General features: G+C 39.7%; 1 protein-coding gene across 8 annotated transcripts in view; it reads right to left on the bottom strand.

Annotated features, from left to right (window-relative positions):
- The window catches only part of ctnnd2b (catenin (cadherin-associated protein), delta 2b), a 231,489-nt gene that overhangs the window by 173,987 nt on the left and 44,534 nt on the right, over window positions 1-12,968 (bottom strand). For 6 of the 8 annotated variants that reach the window (XM_013912714.1, XM_013912716.1, XM_013912717.1 and 3 more), the window contains exon 1: window positions 10,389-10,530. In XM_013912714.1, coding sequence (XP_013768168.1) covers window positions 10,389-10,520 — 132 coding nt within the window. In that variant the 5' untranslated portion in view covers window positions 10,521-10,530. Of the gene's footprint in view, window positions 1-10,388; window positions 10,531-12,968 lie in introns of those variants that run through there. The other 2 variants (XM_005740267.1, XM_005740268.1) reach the window with 1 other exon arrangement.

The raw sequence follows: 12,968 nt of genomic DNA, 5'->3' as shown, positions 1-12,968 counted from the left end.
CACAGACAGCATCGTCAGAAGGAAAGTTGATAAAATAAATTACAAATTTTGTATTGTTCGATACATATGCGTACCGAACCGAAAGCACTGTATCGAACGGTTCAATATCGATACGAATATCGTTGCACCCCTAATATATATGTATATATATGTATGCATGTGTATATGTGTGTATATATGTATAAAACCAACATGAAGAAGAAGCTTCTCGGATGAGAGGTGAAACATCTTCAAGTCCAGACGCTTTTCTTTCCAAGCTCCTTAGACTACGATGACCTGCATGACTGAGAACCTTCACAGACAAACCTAGAAAAATTTACTCCACGTGCATTTTTCTAGGTAGTAATTTTCAGAGTGCACTCTATGGCAGGAGAAACATTCTGCTTAACTGGAAAGATTATATGTTCAGTGGGGGGAGATAATTATTTGATCCCATGCTGTATTTGTAATTTTAGAAATGAGCAGTCTGTTTTTTTTAATGGTAGCTTCATTTTAATAGAGACAGAATCAACCAAACATTACATAAAAATTTATTTGCATATCATTGAGTGAAATAAGTATTTGACCGTGTATAAATCAGCCAGAATTCTGGCTCCTCAAAACTGTCTGGGATCCCATGTGGCACACAGATTACAATCAATTGCAGATATCCCTTATCTGAGAAAATGACAACTATATTTGCAACATTTAGGAAAAACAAAATGACTCAATAATTCAGTTCATCCAATGATGTACATATCAATGTAGAACTTTTACATAATGTGTTTTTTTTTCTGGATTTTTGGTTGATATTATGTTTCCTTCCATTAAAATTAAACTACGATTAAAATTAGAGACTCTTCATTTCTTTCTAAGTGAGCAAAATTCAGCCGGGGATCAAATAACTATTCCCCCACTGTCTACAGTAGAGAACATTAAATCAAAATGATCATGCAATGTGGAGAGAAATGCTCTGTGCTCTTTAATGCATGAGCTAAATCCCAGCACATGTTACACTGCTGCATGTAATCAGCATCTACTGCTAGACTTATGCTCATCAAATATCAAGTGTGGTATCTTTTACTTTGCAGTTTCAACCATCTGGCCTTCCTTTTGCATAATACAGCACACCACAAGTCACGTCTAAAGTGCCGGACTGCGTGCGCGCACACACAAAACCCAAGCCTATCAATCCCTTGTCACAAACTTTCTCTTTCTGTGGCAGGTAGCGGTGAGAAAGTTGGCAAAGACATGAGCTGCCAAATGCAAAAGCCCCTTGGCCATTCCTGTCTACCCACAATGCACCGCTCTGCCTCTGTTCTCATCGTTTTCTACTTTAAGCCAGAGACAGCTAACAGCCACAGGCGAAAAGCGCGCATACGTGCAAAAATACTTTATATGCCTTCAAATGCCCACAAATTAACGGCTCACTAAATTCCTCTTGCAGACAGCGATTATGCAACTGTGAGCACACACAGGAAGCTCTATGAACTAAAGCAGGGTACATAGAGCTGGAGTAAGAGTGATGCTCTCAAGCTAAACTCTTTGTATGAAATGTGTAAGTAAACAGAATTACAGTGGGCTTATTTGTGTGTCTATGTTAGCTGCACATGTTTGCTCATCATGGTAAACAGCTTACTTACACTGCTATTAACTGTGTGTTAATTCCACAGCCAAAAAAAAGAAAATCATTGAATTACTTTGTTAGTTTGTGAGGTTAACTTGAATTGGATGTCCTCATTGTTTCCTCCGTTTTCTTCCCTTTCAAGGAGCTCTGCTAATCTGTCTAATAGCACGTTACATGTGGTCTGTACCTTTAACAAGAACTGAACTGCTTCTTGACTCTTAAGTCAAGTGGATTAATACTTTTACTGTTAGGAATTTTAATCCACTGAGTTTGGGGCTGAGGTAGAGTGGGCAGGACCAGAGGAGAGGAAAACAATGCACAGGTTCACTGGGTCACAGAAATCTGAGCTCTGAGTCAAAACCAGAACTCTATTGTGTGGATGTACCTGTTCAACTGCTCGGTAACGCACACATGGCAGGAATTCAGTGCGTTTAGACATGTAGACACCCATATGGAAAAGAAATAGTAAAAACTTATATGTGATTACTCATGAAAGTGACCACTTTCATGAGTAAATCATATAAAGGCTTACATGATTTACTCATGAAAGTGGCCACTTTCTCATTACTTTCATACATTGTTTTAGTAAGTATCCAAAACATACAAGTTTCATTATATAATTTTTCAAGGGATCTTATATCTGTTTTCACTTTTATATCACTTTTCATACAAGTTTCACACAAGACAGATACAAACTTTATAAGATTTATATATATCTTTTCCATATGGGCATGGTCAAGATGACCTCATAAAGTTCAAACTGAGGACCAGAATGGGGAAGAGAGATGATTTTGGAGATTTTGTGCCATACAGGCTGAGAATTTCAGAAACTGCTGACAGTTTACAGAGAAATGTCTGAAAACCAGAAAATATCCAGCGGCTGTTCGCCTGGTGAAATCACCTTGTTGATGCCAGAGGTCAGAGGAGAATGTTCAGACTGCTTCGAGGTGAAAAAAATGCAACAATACCTCAAATGTCCACTTGTTACAACCAAAGTATGTGAAAAAGAAAGAAAAAAAATCTCCGAACTGGATTAAAGCTGGGTGTTTGTAATCTATTTAATAAGCTGTCTAGGTGCTGATGGAAAAATCTTGATTTCTAATTCTAAAGAATTCTTCTTATCAAAAATGAAGCAGCTGATGTTAAAACTGATGGTAGATCTTCCAATAGAATCACCAGAAAGCTCAACTTGGTCCACCATAGGCTGCAGGGGGCGATGTTTTGCAGGAAGTTTATTCAGTATGGATGCACAAGGTAACTGCACTGCACAGCAGAAGCGAGACTGCTCCTATTTATAGTATGATGCTGTGGCCTGGAGTCTTCCTTCAGCTGGAAATAGGACTAGATAGAAGACTTTCTCATGTGCCAACACTTTGCCCAGGGTGGTGGTGACGGTAGTGGTAGTGGGAGCACATACAAATTCCTGTCCTCCCTCCTCAGCCCTTAAATATTCTGCTTTCCCTTTTTCTCCGTGCCTCCTTACATAAGAAGTAAAATAAAATAAATATTTGATCCACTTTGAAACCGCTTCTTATGAATATCTAACTCTGCTGCGAACTTTGAAGAGAACTATATTTGGTAACTTAATGAGTTAGCCGGTGCTAAACAAATCTTAATTAATCCTTAATAAACAAATGAAAAGAGCAGCAGTGGGATGGGGAGGGGGAGGACAGGCCCATTATTATCACAAGGCTGCTATGCAAAAACACCGATAACAGAACCGGCAGAATTAACACACTGTAGGGCCGATTGTTTTCAAAAAGCTATTAATCCTCAGGGGTTTTTTTTCTCATGACATTATATCAATCAGAAGTGGAGTGAGAGTTTGAAACTGAGCATGTTAAAAGTGGATTTTGCCAAACGCAGAAGCAACATGATCAAGTAAAAGTACAACGGGGGTAATATTTCAATATTTGTCATAAGGACATGCTTGTGTGTGAAGAGAGGGAAATGGACCGGGTTTAATTAGCCATACGGAGAAAATAACGGTATACCTTTAATTACCTGCAGCTTAAACTGTTTTTAATTTGGATTCATACGAGTTGTAGGTCAGACCTGAGAAAATCTGTTTTCTGCTGCGCTGCCAATTAGAGAGAATAATTCCACTGAGCACCATGATACACATTAATTATCCAGTGACTGAGAAGCTGCAGAAACACCACAATTTGCCTAAAAGAAAGAAAATGTCGAGTTGGATAACAGTTATAATGCCAAGGTGATGCATTTTCTTTTCATTTATTTTTGTATCCCCTAGAAACGAAGCAGAAATGTAGCCAGGTGAGGAAAATCTGGCTACATTTCTGCTTCTTTTCACTGCTTCTGTTTTTGTATTCTTGAACGCATTGTCATGTTTTCTTCTCTGAATAGGCGGGAAGTGCAACAACATGTGAACTCTGCTGCAGCGATGTAGCGGCTTGTAAAAACACAGCAGGAGGTCATGTTGCCACCGTAATGGAAACGAAGGTTATAGCTGTAATGTACTCCAGTTCAGGACTAAACAGAGCAAAAGCATGCAGTCGTGGTCTCTAACAAGATAAGCTGTTAGCTTCATTGTGTTTTCATACGTGAATGTAATTGTGTGTCAGCTCAGTGAGACTGCCATCTTGGATTTGTCAAGGCAAATGCATTAGAGATCTCGCTCACCTAATGCGAATGAGCACAGGGCGATAAAAATTTGGCATTCTCACAACACCCTGATTCAGTGGGTATTTACTATGATGAAATGCGGCCAGCTGCAAAGCATCTGATTTGCATGTGCCGCTGATGTGATGTGGGCTGTCCCTGAGGACTGCTAAAGGAATGAAAACATAGCACATTTACATTAACCATCATTGTACATTTCTTTTTATCCAAAGCACAATCGTTTGTGTATAACAATCTCATATTTTGAATCCTTTCTTTTTTGCATGACTTTAAACGTTATTATTTTGCTCATAAGAAAGACAAGAAACATGTAAACTGGACACTTTTGTCAATATCTATTTTTACAGCTATCAGCTATAAAACACAGTAACATATTGCAATTACAAGTTTTCTGAAATTGTGTGTTTAAAATGTGAAAATTAAGTATAATCTCATTCAAATTTTAAAAAATATTGTGTAATATAATGGCGGTTAGCACTGTTGCCACTTGGATATGATGGAACTGACGTAACAAGTCAGATTGTGAAATTTTTTCCCTCCTGGATATTCCTTGATCCACTCCGAGAGGTTTTACTGCAAAGAGGAAGTGTTTAAGAATCACAGCCACAAACTAGCACAGTACATAAGCTACAGCGCAGCATCGTCGAGTGCCGAGTATCATAGTGTGTAAAAAGTCACTCTGCTGACTCAGTAACCTCCTCTGGCATTAACAGCACAAAAGCTGTGTACCATACAGTATATATGAACACTGACTTGTTCTGGATTTGGTCCCAGGATTTGTCTTTTTTGTTTTAGGATTTGTTGTGAATATATTTGAATTTGGGGGCCTGTCTGGGTTCAATTTACTCCAGTGATTGAAGTTTTGGATTTAATAATCTCATAGTGACTTTTGTTCCTTTTGAGTCTTTGCTTTCTGTCTTTACTACATTGGAGGGTTTTTCCTTTGAGTTTCTGTTTTGGGATCCTGTGTTTTTGGGTTATGTCTATTTTACTTTTGTCACAATGTGTTGTTTGGGGACAATTTTTCTGCAAAAACAAAACTTTTGATTTGGATCCGAAAATGCCTGAATTTTGTATAGTTTTTTCACAACTTTCTGGGGAATTAAGGCCTTTACGCTTGACGTTGTTTGATTTTGTTGACATATTAGAATCCCGATATACTGTAAGTCATGACATCTGTGATGGCCAAACCCATGGCCACACTCTAAAAGTTGGTAACTCTTATGTATGTATGAATGAAACTATATGTATTTTCAGAGCCAAGTAGTTACAGTATGAGGGATCCTGAGGAAGTTCTAGACCAGCATATTGAATAAGTCTTGTGTCTTTAAAGAGAGCATAGTGTAAATCAATCCAATCAATCAATCCCTTGTTAAAAAATGCTATCAGTAGAAAAAATATTACGCTTCCCATAGTAGAGTGCTAAGTTTATAAGCTAGCACTGCTACACACTGCACACTGGCACAAAACCTTGTGTGGCCTTCTTGCTGTTGTAGATCCATGACTGCTGAATGCACATTCACAACTTGATATTTCAGAACCGACTGGATTGTCAGATGCTACCAAGCTGTAAGCAAAAGACAGTTAATCAATACCCTGAGCTACTTTCACTTGATCTGTCATTCAATAAGACAATATGTCAGCTTTCTCAAATAGGCCATGTCTCACAGTAGAATCAAACTCTTTCAGACTTCACACTGTGCTTTCCCCAGTAGCAGATGTGGTGACAGCAAAGAGATGATGAACGATACAAGGACAAAAGCTGACAGATGTGATAAATACAACGTCGAATGGCTAATCAATCTCACGCGGGGAGAAGGAAACGAAGGAAAAACAGCAGCAGGGATCTCCTGGTGTGAGTCAGCAGAGGCAAAAAAGTTTGATTGGCAGTGTGTAAACGCATGTGTTTGTGGACTGTTGGTTTTTTTTTTGCAGACTGCATGTCCGTGTGTGAGAGTGTGGGTGAAGCTTTTTCTCATGCCTGACCGACCCTGTCTTTATGAACCAAACAGGAAGTTTGGGCACCCACACTATTTCATAAAATACGTGGGTTTTTTAGTGCCTGGTAACAAACACTGGCATCGGCCCAAACGTAGTGAAAAATGGCACAATGCAAAAACAAGTTTGAAAGGAAGTGACAAATGACTGGCTTAAGGAATAACGAACCTTCACCGTGGTGCAGTCGGATGAAGAGGAGTGAGTGAGCAACTATTTGTTTGTCTTCACTTTCTTCGGACAGCTGACACGTCCTTCTCTTCTGCCTTTTTCTTTCACACCTTCTCATCAGAAGGCCATTACCATGCCCTAGATGATGTGGAAGTTTGTGTGTAGGTGTGTGTACACGACCTACGTGTGTGTGACCGTCCAAGTCTACGTGACCTACTTAGATCAGGAATGGATCTCGGGACGTTGTAGTAACTCACAGAAATCACTGAGTGAAAAACATGAACAATCCATTATCTTAGCCTGCTTTCAGCATTTTTAACAGCTATCTTTGGCTTCTTCACATTTCCTCTGTTCAGCTCCATGCAGAGTAAACATCCCCACTTTGGATGTTTACAGTTGAGTTGATATACACTTGTCATAGGCATGAATGTTATGGTAATTTGGGGGCTTTTAATGATTTCTTTGAAGACTTTTTTAAAGGATTTTTTTCTAATCCACACAGTGAAAATTATACATACAGCTTCAATATACTGTACACCAGTGGTCGCCAACCTTTTTTGCACCTCGGACCAGTTTATGTCCGACAATATTTTCACGGACCTTTAAGATGTCATGGAGACCGGCCCACCAGGTATTATAGGAAAAGCCATAAAGCCTTTAAATGAAAACAAACGCTGTTGTGACAGTGATGTACACTATCTTGTTGGTATTTATCTATGATTTCTATACATTTTACATCTGATGACCACTTTGGTTGTAAGATTCAGATAATTATTTATTAAAAGCTAGACATTTTAAATGAGAATAAGAAAGAAAAGTATTTCTTTGCCCCCCTTTCCCTGTTAATGCCCTACCTGGCCCCCTGGCATAACTTTACAAGACCCGCCCCTGCACAGTTACCAGCTGTCAGCTAAGTAAAAAAAGGATCCTGGTGTTATTTGTCTCTCAGAAACAGTTTATAACTTCCCTTCAACTCATTCACGTCACCTAAAAGGTAAACCTGTTTCTCCATCACCTGTTCAGCTCTGATGATTCAGTAAGGACATCTCCTGGTTTCATCTTCATGTTTCCCTTTCACCACATATCCAAACCGACATCATGACCAGCAGCTTTACAGCTGTGGCTCCAACAAACATCAGCTGATACTAGAAATTAATATTAAGCTTGTAGCTTCCCATTGCCAGTGTGTGAATATGTGTGTGAATGGGTGAATGACTGAATGTAGTGTAAAGCGCTTTGGGGTCCTTAGGGACTAAGTAAAGCGCTATAGAAATGCAGGCCATTTACCATTTACCATTTAAATGAATTCTAACAACAGCTTACTAAGCTTAAATGTGCTGCTGTTTTTTAGCGCAACATCAGCTGGTTTCGTCTTTCTGGCGCAAAGTGAACGATAAACAAAAGAGAAAAGCCGATCAGCCGATCATTGATCAGTTTCATGATTGAAGTAGCAACAAGAGAGGGAGGGGGAGGGAATGAGAGAAGAAGAGGCAGCTGACAGCGTAAAGACACAGAATAGCTCCAGCTTTGTGTCTTTTTTTTCATTCTAGCTGAAGTACGGGACAAATTGCATTCCTTTTCATCTCAATACCATTTTCTTCTGTTTGTCTGTGATAAGACTGCTTTCAGAGCTATTGCCCAAGCAAGGGGGCGGGGTCTCCATCCAACCTCCTCGGCCGTAATTGGTCAAGCCCAGAGTTGATCATGACACATTAGCCAATCCCCACCTTTCATTGTTTATACCATTACAAAAAAACAAACAAAAAAACATCCGCCCATAAAATTGAAAACTCACCATCAGCCCACCGGGCAAATGGCCAATCCAGCTATGCCGGTGCCGAACAACTCACGGACCGGTACGTGGCCCAGAGGTTGGTTGCTGCTGCTGTACAAAGAATATATACATACAACCCAAATAATATTTGGTTAAATGTACCCTAAAACATTGCACCGTGACTAGACCCTTTGGCAGTCATCTAATTACATAACATAATTTTGACTGGATAGTTGACGACCCTTCTTCAGAATTGGTACAGTCTATTTGAATTGGTTGGTTTCCTTGTACAGACCCACATTTTAAGCAGAATCCACAAACTTTCAGTAGAGTTGAGTTTGGGGCTTTGGGAAGACCAAGCTTAATGTTAGCCTGCTTTCTTTTTATCTTTTAAGCATCGATTTGTGTAAACTTGTGTGAACTTCAGAATCTTCAGTTCTTCTTCTTAGATCATCACTGAGTCCCCTGAACTTTTCCATTGTTCTGGCTATTTGTTAATCGGCAAAGAAAAATTAACAGTTGTAGTTAATCATGATCACTAACGAGAAGTTAATAGGTCTTGGCCTTGTCAAGTTAAAAGACATTGAAGAACAGCGCCACTTATTAACATATTTAAATGAGTGTATGTCTATATTTGAGGCTGTATGCATAATCTTGACCCTGCATGGATTAGAAATATCCCAACATGAATTCAAACGTGTAAATGGGCTGAGTCATATAGTGCTTTTCTACTTAGCACTCTACTGCTTTATACATCTTGTTGTATGAACTTGCCATCATGAGCATTATAACTAATAGAAAGGGTTTTTTTCCTTCAACTCTTCTGTTTCTTGTCTCATTCTTTAGGATCCCAACACTCCTGTGTTGATGCATATGCTGTATGTAACATAATGTACTATAAGCTGCAATAATGAGCATCGAATCTGAAATGCACCAAGTGTTTGTTTTGACAGTTCAAAGCAGATTAGAGCTGAAGAATTAACTTTGTTTAGTGTAGTATTTACCCAGCTTTTGTTGCACGATTCCAAATAAATCCAGTGCTATTGGCCTTTTCAACAGTTGGGGAAACAATAAATCCAAACAAAGCCTCTATGTGTAGAACTTTGTGGCACCGTGCTTCCCTCAAGACATTTCATTTCTTACCTTAGTCAAAATTATGATATAGATATTCACGGGTCTGACCAGTTCTTTGAAACCTGCTTATTAAGGTATTATCACATTTATCTTTGGTTATGGGTTGGTTGATTACATACAGTGGCCCTGAAAGGTCAAATGCACTGCAAGTTTAAAAAAAGGGCAGTAAATAGAAAAAGACTGCAAAATCTCACAAAAAACCCCCAACAAAAACAAAACAAAACTCACAAACCACAAAGGAAGTGTTTTTGGAGAGACAATAACGCAGTAGCTACCAGTAAATGGCTAATAACATCTGTCACTTCTGCATCTGTTCTATCATGTCTCCCTAAAAAAAACTTGTTTTGTGAATATCTTGGTCCACTTTCATTGTATCTCTGTATCATTGTATATAACTCTGGTTATATTTTTTCTATTTCCATGTGTTTTATTCAAATTCATTGTCTTTTGCAGTATTTTTTTTTCTTTACCACAAGCTCATGTATTAAAAGTCTGATAATTATAACACAACATTACATGACTTACTGTTATATATACAACTAAATCAGTACAATTTAAAATTAGCATACCTGAGTTAAGTGTATTCAAAAAAGGGATTGTAAATAAAAAATCATTAAAGTCTTTAGCCTTCATTAATGCATAACCAACACAAAACACAGTCCAGCTGTGTTGCCCAATCTTGACTGTACTGTAAAAAAATCTGCTGGATGCTTAGTCACACATAGAATTTCCAACAAAGCTGCTCAGACTTTGACAAAATGTGGGCGAATGATGCGTCCTACTGCATTAGGGTATTTTCAAAAATAATACTGAGCATCTGTAGCCCAAGGCTCTCTCCTAACAGATCAAAATGTGGTGACATATTTGTGACACATTAGCTCAGATGGGCATTCCATCATTTGTGTTTACTGTTTACCGTCAGCTTGTTTCGCCCCGAAAGGATGGGGAATTATCCTCACTACATTCTGGTGATCATATTTCATTAATTGTGACAGCCCTCCATTTACGTCGCACGCACACTCGCAAGAACGCTCACACGCACATTCACACACACGGACTTCTAACCTGTTCCTTGACTGAGGCGAGGATGGCGGAGGTGGTTTCAGACTCGGAGCCGTCTCCGTTGGAGGCATTGAGGACGGGGCTCAACATGGTAGCAGCGCTGGCAGTGTCAGACGCCACCTCAGGCACTGGCATACCTCCTGGAAAACAAGGGAACATGCAAGTCTTTTACTATTAGACACTGACATCCCAACATTTAGAGTGGGACATAATTTTTACACTCGTCATGCACACATGAGTGGAGGTTGGATGTGGAGCTGTGTAACAAATCCATTTGGAAAAAAATCTATTTGGTCACTGACAAAACCTGCTAAAAGACTACTGCTCCGCTCTTTATTTGCATTTTCTTTCTGACTTTTTCAGATTCAGGTCATAGGTAGCTAGAGCTTATTGTAGCATGCATTTAAAAAAGGGCAGTGACGCATCACGGACAGGTGCACGGGAGCAAAACAAATGTAGGCCAGCGAGAAGAGGGAGCATACTCTACAGAGATAATGGAGAATCAAATTTTGTAGACACACATTTTAAAAAATTGTGTGTTTACAACGCATTGTGTTCAGCGTCCTGCTTGGTTGTAGACAATTTTCAATCAATCTCGTGCTGTGTCTCCTGTACAGCACAGAATGCGTTCAGCTTGTCAAATTTACATAAATCTTCGCTAGCAGAAGACAGCAAACACAACAGTGTCAATGTCAAAGGATTATAAGGCGCATTAAGCAAAACAAAACAGTCAGGTAAGTCAAACTTTATTCAACTCAGTCTTCTTGCTTCCTCTACTTCTGCACCATTGATTCTCTCGCAGCTGTTCTATTTCCATGTTCTGGACCTGAAAACAGGTTTTGATCTTTGGTTTCATTCTATAATACTGGACTTATTTTTCTAAGAAGGTTTGAACTTCGAGAGTGTTTAAACAAGAGAGAAAAGTGTAAAAATGTTCATGCCTGTCTGAGAAAAGTGTATAAAGTGTGGAGTGATGGGTTTTACAGCCTTAAAACATGTATAATAATAAAAAATAAAGTTGGCTACTTCGCAGATTTCACCTATCGCGGGTTATTTTTAGAACGTAACTCCCGCAATAAACGAGGGACCACTGTAGTCAAATTTACTTACGGTATAATTATTTCTTTGTTTCCTTTAAAAATCTGATTTGTTACCTTTTTATTATAGCATACCTACCATTTATATTGTATATATTTACACTGTAATTTCAAAGAAAATGCATAAAACTTCCACTTATTTAGAGGGGAGTTTTATCCTTAGTCACAGGTCGTGCTATAATGTGTTGCTAAGAGTGCTACAATATTTTGTTCCTCACAAAATAAAAAGAAGATATAGATTTAGTAACAATGAAGCAGATCGAACATAACACGTCTACTGTAGAGCTAATCTGCACAGGTAACGGTTCATAATATGCATCCATCCATGTTCTGCCTCTTATCTGGGTCGCAGGTTCAACAGTCTAAGCAGAGGTGAGACTTCCTAACCAGCTCCTCCAGCTTTTCTTGGGGTTACACTGAGGTTTTCCCATGTCTTCGGTCTTCCCCAGGGCCAGAACACCTCACCTAAGAGGTGTCAGATGCCTGAGTCACCTCACCTACTGCTTTTGATGTGGATGTGCACCATTCTGAGCCTCTGCTGTATGAACAAGAGAGCCCAGCTACCTTTCAGAGCAAGCTCATTTCCAGTGCATGTATCCACATATTGTTTCCGATGCTACACACAGCTCATGGTCCTTGCTGAGAGCAGGAATGTAGACTTAACAGTAAATTAGCAGCTTCACTTTCATCCTTTATTTTAACCATCCATCCATCCATTCGCTTCCGCTTATCCTTTTCAGGGTCGCGGGGGGCGCTGGAGCCTATCCCAGCTGTCATAGGGCGAGAGGCAGGGTACACCCTGGACAGGTCGCCAGTCTGTCGCAGGGCTAACACACAAGGACAGACAAGCATTCACACTCATTCGCACATTCACACCTAGTGACAATTTGGATTATCCAATTAACCTATCCCCACAAGCTGTCTTTGGACGTTGGGAGGAAGCCCGGTGGCACGGTGGTTAGCACTGTTGCCACACAGCAAGAAGGTCCTGAGTTCAATTCCAACATCAGGCCGGGGTCTTTCTGTGTGGAGTTTGCATGTTCTCCCCGTGTTTGCGTGGGTTCCCTGCGGGTACTTCGGCTTCCTCCCACCGTCCAAAGACATGCAGCTTTGTGGGGATAGGTTTATTTTAACCATTTGTAGTTATTTTACTGTTAAGAAAAAAGCTGTAAAGTTGCGTCTGGTATTTAAAAAAGTTTGTAACTGCCTCTTAGATAAGGTCTGAACACATATTTGGGCGGCTATTTTGGTATCACAAGTCTAACTTCCAGAGTTCCAGCATCAGAGGGACTGGCACACACACACACACACACACACACACACACAAACACACTCAAATTCCATGCTTGATGCCATGTGTCATCCTGTATTTGACCAAGCGTAGGAGGACACGGGCTTCACATGTGCCATGTAATCCTGATGCAGCACAGAGCTGGTGTAACGGCTGCATCAGCCAGATTTATACACTGGGGAAAGGATTGGAATG

This window comes from Pundamilia nyererei, unplaced genomic scaffold (assembly GCF_000239375.1).
Source record: "Pundamilia nyererei isolate P.nyererei 1_Seehausen unplaced genomic scaffold, PunNye1.0 scaffold00098, whole genome shotgun sequence".
Classification (NCBI taxonomy): Eukaryota; Metazoa; Chordata; class Actinopteri; order Cichliformes; family Cichlidae; genus Pundamilia; species Pundamilia nyererei.
Note: the sequence above shows the minus strand (reverse complement) of the source record. Positions and strands in the feature narration are given on the sequence as shown.